Below are 15,722 nucleotides of genomic sequence, written 5' to 3'. Positions count from 1 at the left end.
GGGTCGGTGTGGACTTGTTGGGCCGAAGGGCCTGTTTCCACACTGTAATGTAATCTGATCTAATTTAGGGTATCAATCCAATGCTGATGGAACATCTAAGTCAGGATTGTGTGTGACTTTAAAGGGAACTTGTTCCAACAATATTTCTATTCTTCTTGTTCTAACTGGTGGGGAGGAAACCCTTGATTAAATAACCATGATGAATGAGTATAGTGCACATTATATATTCTGTAGCCAAGATGTGCCAGTGATAGAAGGATTAGATCTTCTAGTGGTATAATTGGTTCTGCAAGGTAATTGGTCCTTATTGTCTGTACACCTGGATCACCCCCACCTCTTGCTGCACGAACAAATAGTTGGGAAAAAAAACCCTAAATCTTTCATCCTGTGTATGAGAGAAATCATCCATGCTTGACTAATGATGGGCATGACTTGGAATTCAGTACTCAATTTCCTTTATATAACTCTAGGTAATACTACACAACATTTTCATCACAGAGCATATCAATGATTCTTGCTTATTTCCATGAATCCATTTTGAACAGCTGCAACTCCATGAGGAGCACAATATGAATGAATAAGCCAACAAGTATTGCATCACCTTTTTTTTGTTATAAATAGTCATTTGCAGTCAGAAGGAAATGAGGCCACTGTGCTCACTGATAGAATGTGCTCAATTTTCTTCTGTTTGCTGCTTCAGACTAAGAGGGCAGTAGGCCCCTTAAGCACCCTACTGACTGCATGTCAATTACTCTGGATTAGTTTTACACAGCTTTTCTCTGAACTGTGTTGCTTTCATCATTCGGAGTTGTACAAAATAAAGAGTTTAGCAGCACAGCATGCTCATTAACAAGAGTTACACACTGGTGATTTATCCTACTAGCTTCATTACCATTTTGCAGAACACAGATCAAACTAAATACTGTGCCATCAAATTTAATCAATTATATTCCAGGATTTTAAAAATAGCTTCCTAACAAAAGTATGCAGTAATCCAAAGAAATTTAAAGAAATATTCAAGAATATGTTTAGTGAGATTTGCATTTTTTTCCTTTTGTTTTCTTTCTTATTAAAAGATGTTCTGGTCAAGTTGGAATCATAAAACTGGAGTTTGGAGAACACCCTTCAGCCTATCTCAATAAGGGATGGGACTAGAAAAGAAAATGAGTAAATCAAACTATACCTCACTGTCTCGGTCTTAAGAGGGAAAAGCAGTCATAATTTAGATTCATTTCCTTGCCCCTTTGTCTGTGACACAGCCTAAAACAAAAATACTCTAAAAATGCTTTTGCGAAGTCCAGTGAAAACCATCTATAATTATTGTGACAGATGATTTTTTAAAAATCTTAATCCAAATGAATACCTGAGCTGAAATTGTGCATTTTTGTGTATCAAATTTTGATTCATTTGTTGCAGAAGCTGGGAGTTATATGTGGATGTAATTATTTGCTTAATGAAATCTTAATGTGGATGGTACTTTATGAGTATATTTGAGCTAAAAGCCAAACAAAATGCGATAACCAAAAGTCTGACAATTAATAGAATTTGGGTCTTTGGGCCTTCAGAGCATTGTTTTGCCTTCATAGAGAAGCCTATAAGAGACAAATTTGGGCCACCTGATTTGCAGGAAGTAACACTTCAGAAACTTCTGGAGGAGGTGCAGTTCGATTTAAGCAGAGTGCAGGAAATCAGTGTTGATTGCTATGGAATCAGAACAGCAATCCTGATCAACATGGCTCCAAAGGTTTCAAAGACCTATTTTGATCAGTGTTTATTCCAGAAACTTAATGTGTCTTTTTAAGGTTGTGTCACAGACAAAATTAACAAGGGGGTAAGTTTAAATTATGATTGCTTTTCTTCTCTTGACACTGTGTTATTGTTAATTTACTCATTTGCCTTCGTTACTCCCCTCTCTTAAATGTAGAATTATAGAATTCCTACAGTGTGGAAGCAGGCCATTCACCCCATTAAGTCCACACCAACCCACCAAAGATCATCCCACCTGGACCCTCCTCCCCCTACCCTGTAATCCCCATGGTTAATCCACCTAAACTGCACATCCCTGGACACTACTGGCAATTTAGCATGGCCAGTCCACCTAACTTACACATCTTTGGACTGCAGGGGTAAACCAGGAGGAAACCCATGCAGACACAGAAAGAATATACAAACTCCACACATCACTCGAGGGTAGATTTGAATCCAGATCCTTGGCACTGTGAGGCAGCAGTGCTAACAACTGAGCCACTGTGCCACCCTTAATCTCTTACAAAAATAGGCTGAAGAATGTTTCCCAACTCAGTTTATTAGATTCCAGTTTTTGAAATAAATCTGCAGAAATAACATTTAAGATAAAATCAAAGATTCTTTTGTGAATAAAATCTTTCAAGATGTTGGGAAATTGCTGTACTACTCCATTCATATACACAACCACTCAGGAAATTAAGGAGGACAGAAGCCGAGAGGAAATTGCAAGTTTTACAAAATCCAGAACGATTAAAAGTCAGTTGATTGAATTACATTTCCTGAAATTGTTCTCCAATGATAGTTTCCTTGGTAAGCTGGGCACAATAATTTCCCTTCATGCAGGCAAACTCAAAGGTGTCTTTCTAGGCAGCAACTTGAAGGTAGTGTCTTCAGGCAGACTCTAACTTAGCATGGAGTCCTAATCTTCCTCTGGAGATCAAACAGCAACTGACTTGAAATTCCAAAATTGTATATTTAAGCAATTTAACAAACTCATTATAAGGTATTGAGCTAAATGTAAAGATATTAGTGTTTATTTTGGCATTATCAGCATTATTAGCATTATTCTGATATTTTACTTTGTGTAGCTCTGGTTAGGATGTCTATGCAATGTTATTCCTTGAAAATCTTCTGGAAAGATTTTAATAGAGTCACACAGTGTGGAAAGAGGTCACTAGATTCATCACATCAGTGCCAGTCATCAAGCATCTGTTTACTCCCAATCCATTTTCTAGCACTTTGCCCAGAGGATTAAATGCTGAAGAATTAAATCGTGGTCATCTACTATTTTAATTGTTATACAGTTCTTGCTTCTACACACTTTCAGGCAGTGAGTTCCAGGTATCTGCACACTCTGGGTGAAAATCTTTTTCCTTATATGCTCTTTAAACATCCTGCCCCAAATCTTAAATCTTTGGCCCTGGTTTTTAACTGTCTACTAAGGATAAAAAAGTTTTTCCTATCTACTCAATCCATGCCCCTGATAGTTTTGTAGATCTGAATCAAGTTCCATTTCAGCCTTCTCTGTTCTAAGGAAAACAAATCCAGCCTATCTTATCTCTTTTCAAATCTGAAACGCTACAGTCCAGGCAACATTAGTCAATCTCTTCTGTACCTTCTCCAGTATCATCATAACCTTCCTATAGTGTTGTAACCTGAATTGTACATGGTTCTACAGCTGTGTCTTAATTAATGTTGCACACATTTCCATCAAAACTTCCTTAGTCTTGTATTCAATGCCTCAAGCAAGTATCCCATATGCCTTCTTCACCACCTTATCTACCAATGCTGCTGCCTTCAATGATCTGTGGACAACAAATGGAATAAATTTAGTGCTGTAAATGCCTGTAGAAGTTTTTCTTTTAATTCACCGATGAAGTGTGGACTTTGTTGGCTGGGCCATCTTCGCCCATCCCATTTGACCTTAAGAAGGTGATGGTGAGCAGGTTTCTTAAACTGCTGGAGTCCATTTGGTATAGGTACACCTACAACAGTGTTGGGGATTTCAGGATTTGGATTCTGACCTAGCAACAGTGAAGGAATGACAATATATTTCAAATTCAGAATAACAAGCAGTTTGGAGTGGTTCTTGCAGGTGGTAGGACTTCCTGTATATTTATTGCCAATGTCCTTCTAGGTGTAATAATCATGGATTTGGGAGGTGCTGTCAAAGCAGCCTTGTTGAATTTCTGATGTCTATACTGCTGCTACTGTATGTCGATTGTGGAGGGAATGAATGTTTGTGATATGGTTTCAGTCAAGTGAGCTGCTTTATCCTAGATGGCAATGCCATTGTATGTCATAGGGTGATGCGGGGCCAGAAAAGCTAGAATTTGGCCATAAACTTCATGGTAATAATGTGCAAACTCTGCAGCTTCTGCATGCTAAGGTATTCAATTTAAGATGGCATACTTAGCCAATGGTAGCCTCAAATAATTACTGGAGATTGAGGGAAGATGCTGCCAGTATCTCTTAAATACACAGTAGAATTTGGAGGAGCACTCCTATTAATCACAAGAACATTTTAAAATATTTTAGTGTCGTAGAGTCATACAGCACAGAAACAGACTCATCGGTCCAACTCATCCATGCAGATCAGGTATCTTAAACTGAACTAGTCCCATTTGCCTGCGTTTCGCTCATACTTACTTCACTTTTTGTTAGAAAATGGAAGTCTTGTTGAACTGACATTATGAGATATACAATAGGGTTACTTTATAAACCTTACAATTTCGCAATTAAATATATACAGTTCAATTCTGTACCAAATAACGTTTCAAATTGACTGGATATTGTTACTCTATAATATTGTGTTCTTTATATTCTGTATTTTCAGAATTTTCAGCAGTTTCTATGAAATGAAATCATAAACTGTTTCAGTGTTATTCTTACACTTTGCACTTTGTTTCCTAAAGCATTGACCATTAGTACATTTAATATCTCTTTAAATAAGATTATGTGATGCATTAACAGAAGGTAAAGTTTTATTCTCATAAGTTATACATATATTATCCTGTAACATTATTTATCATCCTTTATGTGGTGGTCTTAGAAGACTGTGTGTAATAGGAAAATGGGTGTTTGCATTTCTCATGAAAAACAAAATTGCTTGGCAACTGGTAGTACTAGAAAGAGGTATTCTGTCCTCCTCAATAATTGATTCCTGTATTTTTTTTTGTTGGCTGAACCATAATGTAATGTTGGAGATGGACATAACAATGCACTGGTCTCTTGGTTGCTTTAGTTGTGTTTGAACACATATAGGGAACCAGTGGTGTAGGAGCAGTATGATGAATACACAAATGAGAATATTCACCAGAACCACCAGATGCATCCTGAACTGCTTCATCTTTAACTCTTTTACAAGGAAGAATCTGGCATTAAAAGATGCCCACATTTGGCTCATTGTACTGCTTACATCAGCAAATGCAGATTATATTAGTATTTACACTATCATAATACAGGCTATGGAGATATTGAATTAATACTTCGTTTAGTATAAAGTAATCATCTGGAAAACATAGTCTAGAATATCATCTAGAATATAGTTAGTGCTACTTAAAGCTGGGTAGTGAATATGGAAATAATTGGCTGATATGACTAAGTGATGGTATAAATACGCAATTACAAACATACTTCAATTGTATCAAAGTCATTCAGCATTAATTTTTTTAAAATCTAAATTTTGCTTCTGGCTATATGTCCTATGATCTAACAAATATATGAAACTATCCAGAAATATGAAATAAGCTATCTGCATGAGCAAATATGGGTTTTCTAATCAGCCAGAAATGGAATATTGAAGGCTAAAAGAAATAATGGATTTTGTGTATCCTCTGTTTTCGACAGGAGAGAGACCCACAAAATAAGGTAGAGCCAACTTTCTTCCCATTGCAACTCTAACATACCTCCAAGATATACAGGGCTGCCTGATGCCAAAGTCAGTAGCCCATTCCATATATGTAAATAAATAATGAAGAGTGATTTGAGCTTGTTAACAGTGCTTAACTAGTGATGAGTAACCATTTCATTGGTAGTGTTTCAGTGGTAGAAACTTAAGTTTACCTAGTGATCGATGAACAATTTAGTTGAACATATTTGTAATACTTAAATATGATGTAGTTTCCTAATAATTTAACAAATCAAATGGCCAACTTATTGTTTTTAGAATATTCATGTACTATAGACAATTGTAATGTATTTACAGCACAGAAACCAACTATTTGACCCAACAAATCCATGCAGATAGTTGATTATACTGACAAATGCCTCATCCTACCCATCTTCATCCAACTCTATCAGCATTTTCTTCTGATTCTTTCTCTTTGCTTTGCTAATGTACTATTGACCTCAAACACTCCTTGCAGTACCAAATTCTACAATCACATCATTCTCTGGGTAAAGAAGCATTTTTCGTGAATTCTCTATTGGATATATTAATGACTATGGCTGTTAGTTTTCTGTTTCTTGTCTTTCATAATGCTATCAGGTCACTCTTAAGATTTCTCATTTCTAATCAGATATTAAAAGATGGTAACATGATCAAATAAAATATTATTTTTGTCTGCTTCTTTTACAGTGTAGCAAGACATGTGGTACTGGAACAAGGCATCGCCAAGTGACTTGTATCAATCAGAATTCACAAGAAGTCCATAGTTTTGAATGTGATGCAAAGAAAAGACCATCAGATGTGGAGCAGTGCAATACTCAACCTTGTGAATATATATGGATCACAGGAGAGTGGTCTGAGGTAAATGAAAATTTAAATTAATTCATACATTTGAAAAACTCACAAATAGGATCTTTTAACTGCAGGATTTACCAATGAAACAGATGCCAATGTTAATAATTCTCATAAAATGAATTATAAAATTTTGTGGAAAAATTAACTATCTCAAACTCAATGTTTAACCTGAAGTTACCACTGAAATGTTGATGACGTATTTTATTGCAACTGATATCCAATATCAACTAACTTTCAAGGGCAATTAGGAATGGGCAATAAATGTTGGCCTAGCCAAGCATGCCCACATTCTGTGAATCAATAAAAAATAAATAAATGTATCTAGATTTGTTATTCATACAGTAGAAAGCAATTCAAAATTGTTTTTAATATTACTGGATTAGGAACTCTTGTGCTACATTTTTCATCCTTTTTCAGCTTACTCTAATTTACCTTGTCATTGTTTGGATTTAGTTCCCCTGTTGCCATGGAGCCAATTGCCTTACAGATCAGGAAATGTTATTTGATAACCAAATGCAGTTTTGAGCATCACATGATAGAAGAGCAGGAATTATTTTAGTTTTGATGTTGATGCATAATGGACAATACCAAATCCTGTTTCACTTATACATATTGCTCAATTCAACTTTCCACTGAAGTTCATCAGCAGCCAATTGTATATATTGGAGATGTATTTGATTTAGAGCTATTGGAAATCCCTAATTTCCTTAGACATCATCACTGAAAGTTAAAATAACTATCAAAACATAACAGACATTGAAGCTGCATAGCATGAATTCACTAAGATTATGCTTTCATTGCAAAAAAATAGTGTTAAATCAGTTGAAGTACTGCATTTATTTCCATTGTAGCAGAAAGACAAAGAGAGAATTGAATAAAATGGCAATGACAAAGTCAGAAATTGCTGGAGAAACTCAGCAGGTCTAGCAGCTTCTGTGGAGAAAAAGCAGAGTTAATGTTTTGGGTACACTGACCCTTCTTGAGAAAGGCAATGAGTTTTATAAGATTGGATTAACATTTTTTTTAAATCCACACTAGTTCTGAAGGAGTAATTTTACATTTACTGAATGCAAAATTTCTTCATTATGATAAGTTTCATATACTTTAAGTATGATTTTAAAGCTTCCTTGAATATTTTAGATTCTTCCATAAACACATAAGTATATCCCAATCATCTATTTTGCTATTTGTAAAATTTAAAAATTGAAAATGAAAGAATTAAGTGGGATTTACATCCCCATTTCCTGTTTGTGAGCATAATTCTATGTGATTGGCTGCTATCCTACTTAATGACATCACTGCTGTTGAACATCTGCAGATGTTCAGCTTGGCACCAGTTTCAAACTTACCTTGGACAAGAACATAAAAACTAGGAGCAGGAGTAGGCCATCTGGACCTTTGAGCCTGCTCTGCCACTCAATAAGATTATGGCTGATCTTTTCATAGTCTCACCTCCACTTACTTGCCCTCTCACCATAACCCTTAATTCCTTTATTGTTCAAAAAATTATCTATCCTAGCTTTAAAAACATCCACAGGACAGGGAATTCCATAGATTTGCAACTGTCTGGGTGAAGAAATTCCTACTCAATTCACTCTGAAATCTGCTCCTCCTAATCTTGAGGCTATGCCCTCTTGTCCTAGTTTCACCTGCCAGTGGAAACATCCTCTTGATTTCTATCTTATCTATTCCCTTCATAATTTTATATGTTTTGATAAGAACCCCCTCATTCTTCTAAATTCCAATGAATATCATCCCAGTCTACTCAGTCACTCCTCTCGAGTCAACCCTCTCATTCCGGAATCAACCTAGTGAACTTCGTCTGCCTCCCTTCTAGTGCCAGTACATCCTTTCTCAAGTAAGGCCACCAACACTACACACAGTCCTCCAGGTGTGGCCTCACCAGAACACTGTACAGCTGCAATTTAACCTCTTTGCTTTTAAACTCAAATGTTTTAGCAATGAAGGACAAAATTCCATTTGCCTTCTTAATTACCTACTGCACCTGCAGACCAACCTTCTTTGATACATGCACAAGAACACCCAGGTCTCTCTGCACAGCAGCGTGCTGCAATTTCTTTACCATACAAGTAATTGTCCTTTTTACTGTTATTCCTACTGAAATGAATGACTCCACATTTATTAACATAGTACTCCACCTGCCAGACCTTTGCCCACTCACTTAAACTATTTCCCTTTGCAAAGTTTCACAGTCCTCTGCACACTTTGCTCTACCTCTCATCTTAGTGTCATCCACACATTTTAACACACTACACATGGTCCCCAACTCCAAATCATCTATGTAATTGTAAATAATTGCATTCCCAACACTGATCTCTGAGGCACACTACTAGTCACTGATTGCCAACCAGATTAGCACTAACTTATTCCCACTCTTTGCTTTCTGTTGGTTAACCAATCCTCTATCTATGCTAATACATTGCCCATAATGCCTTGCAGCCTTTTGTGCGGCAACTTGTCGAATGCCTTTTGGAAATCTAATTCACCACATCTCCTACGTCCCCGTTTTTCACTGTGTTCATAATGTCTTCATAGAATTCCAAAAGATTTGAAACCTTCATGAACCATCTGCTCAATGGGACAGTTTCTATCTAGATGGCTTCCTATATTTTTCTTGATAATTTTCCCCACTACAGAAGTTAAGGTAACTGATCTATAATTTCCCATCTATTGTCTACCTCCCTTTTAAAACAGTGGCATCACTATTGCTGCTTTCTAATCTTCTGGAACTGCCCACAGTCCAGGAAATTTTGGAAAATTGCCACAAGTGCATTCGCTATTTCTCCCGCCAACTCTTTTAGTACCCTGGGATACATTCCATCAAGACCAGGAAACTTGTCTATCTTTAGCTCCATTAGCTTGCCCAACCTTTTTCAAGATAATGATTGTTCCACATCCTCACCTACCTTCATCTGTTTGTCAATTACTGGTATGTTATTCATGTGTTCCACTGTGAAGACTGACACAAAATACCTATTCAATGTCTCGGCCATTTCCTCATATCCATTACTAAATCCCCCTTCTCATCCTCTAAAGGACCAATGTTTACTTTAGCCACTCTTTTTTGTTTTATATATTGATTGAAACTTTTGCTATCTGTCTTTATATTCTGAGCTAGTTTTTTTTTCTCATATTCTATATTACTTTTCTTTACAGCTCTTTTTGTGTCTTTCTGTTGATCTTTGAAAATTTCCCAGTCTTCTAGTTTCCCACTGATCTTGGCCACTTTGTATGCCTTCTCTTTCAATTTGATAGCCTCCCTGATTTCCTTAGACATCCATGGCAGACGACCCCTTTTTCTACAGTTCTTCCTTTTTACTGGAGTATACTTTAGCTGAGCACTTTGAAAAATTGCTTGGAAAGTCCTCCACTGTTGGTCGTCTGTCCCACCATAAAGTCTTTGTTTCCAGTCTACTTTAGCCAACTCCTCCCTCATCCTATTGTAGTCTCCCTTGTTTCAGCACAGGGCCTTGGTGTTGGATTTTATCTTCACACTTTCCATCTGTATTCTCAATTGAATCATACAATGTGACTCCTTTCAAGAGAGCTCCTAACTATCCCACCATTAATTATTCCTGTCTCATTACACAGGCGAGATCTAGAATAGCTTGCTCCCTCGTTGGTTCCATTGCATACTGTTCAAGAAAACTATCGTGAATACATTCAATGAACTCCTCCTCAAGGCTACCTTGACTGACCTGGTTTGACCAATTGACATGTAGTTTAAGATCTCCCATGATAATTTCCGTACCATTTTTGTGGCATTAGTTATTTCTTTGTTTATTATCTGTCTGAATGTGATATTATTATTTGGTGGCCTATAGACTACACATAACAGTGACTTTTTCTTCTTAGAATTTCTAATTTCCAGCCAAATTGATTCAACCTTATTCTCCTACATCATCTCTAATCACCGCCCTGATGTCGTCTTTGAAGATCAGAGCTACACCACCTCCCTCACCTCCCCATCTGTCCTCCGAATAGTCTGATACCCCTGGATATTTAGCTCCCAGTCGTGACCATCCTGCAACCATGTCTCCACATTGGCTACTAAGTCATATTCATTGGTGATGATTTGTGTCATTAATTCATCCATCTTGTTATGAATACTACGAGCATTCAGGTAAAGTGCCCTTATGCTCGTCTTTGTATCCTCTTCATGAATTCCAACATCTCCAATAATAATATCTCCTGAGTTACCCTTCCTTTTTACTTCTTTCGTAGCCTGCCATTGTAGTTAAACCCTCCTGCATAAGTGCTAACCTGCTGCTTTCCTTTTTATTTACCACCATACTTCCTCTCATTATCCCCTTCCCTTCCCCCAACGTTTAGAGTCCTAGTGACCACCCTATTTATCCTTTTCACTAGAACCCTAGTTCCAGATTGGTTCATGTGGAGACCGTCCCATCAGTACAGATCCCTCCTGTTCCAAAACTGATGCCAAGGCCCCATAAAATGGAACCCATCTTTTCCACACAAAAGATGTTTACTTTCCTAATTTTCTTATCCGTAAGCCAATTTGCATGTGGCTCGGGTCGTAATCTGGAGATTATAACCCTTGAGGACCTGTTCCTTAATTTCATTCCCAATGCTTGATAATCCCCAAACTGGTCCTCTTTCCTAGCTTGCCGACGTTGTTTGTCCCAAAGTGGACCACAACAACTGGATCTTCCTCATCCCGCTCGAATATCCTTTCAAGCTGGCCAGAGATGTCCTGCACCCTGGCACTGGGCAGGCAACACACCATGTGGGACTCAGAATTGGCTAGCAAAGGATACTATCTATCCCCCTAATTATAGAATCTCTTACAATTACCACTTGTCGTTTTGCTCCGCCTCTTGAATGACCTTGGTGTTGCAGTCAGCTGGCTCATCGTCACTGCAGCCCTTTTCCTCATCCACACAGTGAGCAAGTACCTCATACCTGTTGGACAAGGTCAAGAGCTGAGGCTCCTCTGTTCCTGAACTGAGGATCCCCCTATCTGCCTCACTTGCAGTCACACCCTACTGTCCATGATCACTGATTGACTTTAAAGTACTTAATCTGCCACGTGTGACTGCCATCTAAAACAAAACTTTCAGGTACCTCTCTTGCCACATATGTCACTAAATCTTTGTGGAGCAGCTCTCTTCAAAGTCAGCAATGAACACAAATGTCTCTCTGCCAGCTACAAAGGCCAGGTGATAATATGCACTTGGAGATAGGGGAATGAGCGCATAAACCCTGACCCGTTTGTTTAAATTCATTTTATCAGATTGCTTTGAAGTTCTAGTATAGTTAAGATTTTAAATAAATCCAAAGAACATCAAACAAGATTTGAAATATCACACTTTAGAGCCAAATAATCCACGCAGTAAAAGTAGGTTTCAAACACAATAATCATTAATTATGGATTAATATGTATCTGTGAACAAACCAATTTGTGGAATACTAGTTATTTTTAAATTGCTTTCCTGTCATATGCTTGCGAATGAACCAGCCTTCTAGTAAATCCTCCAAAAGCATTCTTAATCCAGAATTGTGAATATAAGAATCAACACGAGTAAAATCACAAACATGAACCCATATCCTACCTCATGATAAAGTAATGAAATAGAGTACATCAGTGTTCTGTCAGCATGCTACTTTCTAAATTTCTTACTTCTATTGCGATGTAAAAGCTATTCTTGTGGTGTGAAATTACAATGGAATTTCTCACATTTTTGATTCCAAAACAACATTACATTAGAAAAGAAAATCAGATTAATAATTTGACTTTATTTTCAGTGCTCAGTTACTTGTGGAAATGGCTACCAGCAAAGACTTGTTTCCTGCAGTGAGGTTTATAATGGTAAGGACCCCTATGAATACGGCTACTATCATCAGATAACAACTAACTGCCCTGGGACACAACCGCCAAACATCCGTGCCTGCTCTCTTGGTGAATGTCATGTAACTGCCTCATGGAGGGTTGGAAATTGGGGAAGTGTAAGTTCATTTCAAAACTTTTCAGGACACAAGCTGTAAACCTGAGCAATCACACTGTATTTAATTTGATGCAAACTTAATAGTGTTTTATATTAATGTTTGCTTAATGCGTTGTATCGGAATTTTACAAAGTATGTCTGTCGAATCACAATGAGGCGTCTGGGGTTAATCGTAATTCAATTTACAAGGCAGTGAATCCTATTGTATATAGAGTTCTAAGTTATATAGCCTAGTTACATTTTTCTGGTGCCTAGTAAAATTATTTTTGCAACATAAATGTTAGATACTAACAAGGAATAACATTCTTAATCTACAGATAAAAAGTTTCCATTTATAATGACATTTCTATCTCTAATAAATTTTCTCTTAGTGGGAGTTCTCAATTGCCTTTGAAAATATGATTAGCATGTGTTTTATCAAAGAATGTTTGAGAGGTTGAGTTACATTACAGTTTTACTTTCCCTTGTCATGACATGACAATAATAAAGGATCATTTCAGTTAAAATGTCATTTATGGTGACAGTTAAAGGTTATATTAAATTCAAAATAATATCCATATATAACCATCAGATCAATATATCCATATCAATAATGTAACATAAATGTACTGGTTTAATCACAATGGCAACTTATATTCACTTTACATTTAGTGCTATTAATTTCCTTTTTCTTGTCAATTCTCTTGGAAGTGTTCAGTGACTTGTGGAATAGGAATCATGCAACGCTCAGTACACTGTTTGACAAATGATGGACATTTAAGCAACTTGTGTAGTTTAGAGCTCAAGCCTGAAGAGAGGAGATCATGCCAGAATGGAAAATGTAAGCATTTGGAATATTAAGTTCACTTTCACATCACCATAAAATATTGCCATCTGTTTTCTGTTAACAAAATATGTTCCTAATTAGTCAGAAGTACATTTTCTAAATTCTAATGGAAAACATATTTTGCATGTAGGTGAATTTCCAGAAAGCTGTAGAGATGTGCAAAGGTTGAAAGGGTTCATGGAGGATGGTGATCATGTTCTTAATATCCAAGGAAAACAAGTGAAGGTACATGATTGTATTGTTTGACATGGGAAATGTTAGTTTTTCATAAAAATGTCGTGTTTCTTTGTTTAATTTATTGCATTCTTGCGTCAAAGCATTTTTGTCATTGCAGATATATTGTGTCGGCATGCTATCAGATAATCCAAGAGAGTACATCACACTGGCAAGCGGTGATGCAGAAAATTTCTCTGAAGTTTATGGTTACAGGTATAGAAAGATAAAATATGATTGTGCTGACATTTTGTTCACTTTACATGTAGTAATTTTGTAAAATATTTTAAATATGTATTAAACTTCGTTTGATTTAGATTGCACAATCCTGCTGAATGCCCATATAATGGAAGTAGAAGAGATGACTGTCTGTGCAGAAGAGATTATCTGGCTGCAGGTTTCTCTACATTCAGCAAAGTAAGGTTGGACGTCAACACTTTGCAAATAATAAGTGAGTAAAATCTTGCATCCACTTGTGTTTAATTGAACCATATTGGTACATTATCCCCTCTCTTTGAAACTCACATCGGAATCAAACAATGAGTTTAATGGACAAGTGAAAAAGAATGTATACATTTTGTTTTATTTCAGGGGAAATTTTAATCTTGTCCATCCAACAGGAAGTACAAATTTCTCCAGAAGCTTTAACGTTCAATACTTTTTCCTTCCTACAGTTTTCAATTTTAACGTGTACTTCTGAGTAAGCAGAAATTATGTTAGAAAGTTCCTTCTTTAAGTACGTAGAATGGGCTCCAATAATATAACTGGGGCTAAGCTGTGTTTTTTTTTGTGCCAGTCTTCTGAACAATTGAAGCCATGAGATAAAATGCTAGGGCTAAAAGCAGCTGAGAGAACTATATTTTTATTTGTTAAAAGGTCTATCCTAATGGTGCTTGAAGGAATACCATCAAACACAATATATTCAAATCCTTTAATTGATGTTGTACCATACATATGAAATAAAATGGATTATTGCTTTGGAATGTCTGCAGCAGTCTAAGGCTGTCCTCACTAGGGACATTTCTCTAAAGTATTGCATAATTCTATTGATACCTTGAAGTAGAACTAAATCTGAGTCCAGCTTGGTAGGACCTTGTATAAGTTGAGGCTAGAACTGGATTCGCAGGTAGGACACTGGCATGAGCACATCTATGAGGTAATTAAGCTGAGCAAGAACACATTTGCCTCTTGTTGCCTTACCACATTCCTTATACACATTTTTTCCACTTTCATACCACCGTTTCCCAGCCTTACTTTTCCTGCCTGCGCCCTACTGCTGTGATTGTATACTTTGTTCTCTGTCTGCTTCTCCCATGCTGCATTTCCAGTAGCATGTCTATCCCATTGCTTTTGGCTTGTTTGGACCCCAGTTCGTTATGACAGAACATGTACCAAGATGGCCCACTTGACTCTTACAGATGGGTTCATTCAAGTTTCTAGGAGAAAGTGAGGTCTGCAGATGCTGGAGATCAAAGTTGAAACTTTATTGCTGGAACAGCACAGCAGGTCAGGCAGCATCCAGGGGACAGGAGATTCGACGTTTCGGGCACAGGCCCTTCTTCACCCTGCTCTATGAAGGATGTTACTAAATTGGAGAGGGTTCAGTAAAGATTTACCAGGATGTTGTCAGAGGTGGAGGGTTTGCGTTATAAAACAGGCAGGATAGGCTGGGAACGTTTTGACTGAGCGTAGGAGATTGAGGGGTGACCGTTTGGAGGTTTATAAAATCATGAGGGGCATAGATAAGATGAATAGCAAAGGTCTTTTCCTTAGGGTGGTGGAGTTCAAAATTACGCACCATATTTTTAAGATGAAGAAGGTTTAAAAAGGACATATTAAGCAATTTATTTCTGAATACAGAGAGCGGCTCATGTGCGGAATGAACTTGATTAGATTAGATTAGATTCCCCACAGTACAGAAACAGGCCAACAAGGTCACACCATCCTCAGAAGAGTAACCCACCCAGACCCATTCCCCTACATTTACCCCTGACTAATGTACCTAACACTATGGACAATTTACCATGCCCAATTCACCTGACCTGCCCACCTTTGGATAGTGGGAGGAAACTCGAGCACCCAGAGGAAACCCACGGAGACACAGGGACAATGTGCAAGCTCCACACAGACAGTCACCCAAGGTGGGAATCGAATCCGGGTCCCTGGTGCTATGAGGCAGCAGTGCTAACCACTGAGCCACCATACC

The 15,722-nt window shown here is 37.4% G+C and overlaps 1 protein-coding gene across 1 annotated transcript in view; it reads left to right on the top strand.

Annotated features, from left to right (window-relative positions):
* Window positions 1-15,722, top strand: part of adamts9 (ADAM metallopeptidase with thrombospondin type 1 motif, 9) — a 256,778-nt gene that overhangs the window by 209,426 nt on the left and 31,630 nt on the right. The window contains exons 31-36 of the mRNA XM_043708280.1: window positions 6,326-6,496; window positions 12,278-12,478; window positions 13,168-13,297; window positions 13,434-13,528; window positions 13,638-13,732; window positions 13,834-13,967. Of these exons, the coding sequence (XP_043564215.1) occupies window positions 6,326-6,496; window positions 12,278-12,478; window positions 13,168-13,297; window positions 13,434-13,528; window positions 13,638-13,732; window positions 13,834-13,967 (826 nt within the window). The remainder of the gene's footprint in view (window positions 1-6,325; window positions 6,497-12,277; window positions 12,479-13,167; window positions 13,298-13,433; window positions 13,529-13,637; window positions 13,733-13,833; window positions 13,968-15,722) is intronic.

Source organism: Chiloscyllium plagiosum, chromosome 18 (assembly GCF_004010195.1).
Source record: "Chiloscyllium plagiosum isolate BGI_BamShark_2017 chromosome 18, ASM401019v2, whole genome shotgun sequence".
In the NCBI taxonomy this organism is placed as follows: Eukaryota; Metazoa; Chordata; class Chondrichthyes; order Orectolobiformes; family Hemiscylliidae; genus Chiloscyllium; species Chiloscyllium plagiosum.
Note: the sequence above shows the minus strand (reverse complement) of the source record. Positions and strands in the feature narration are given on the sequence as shown.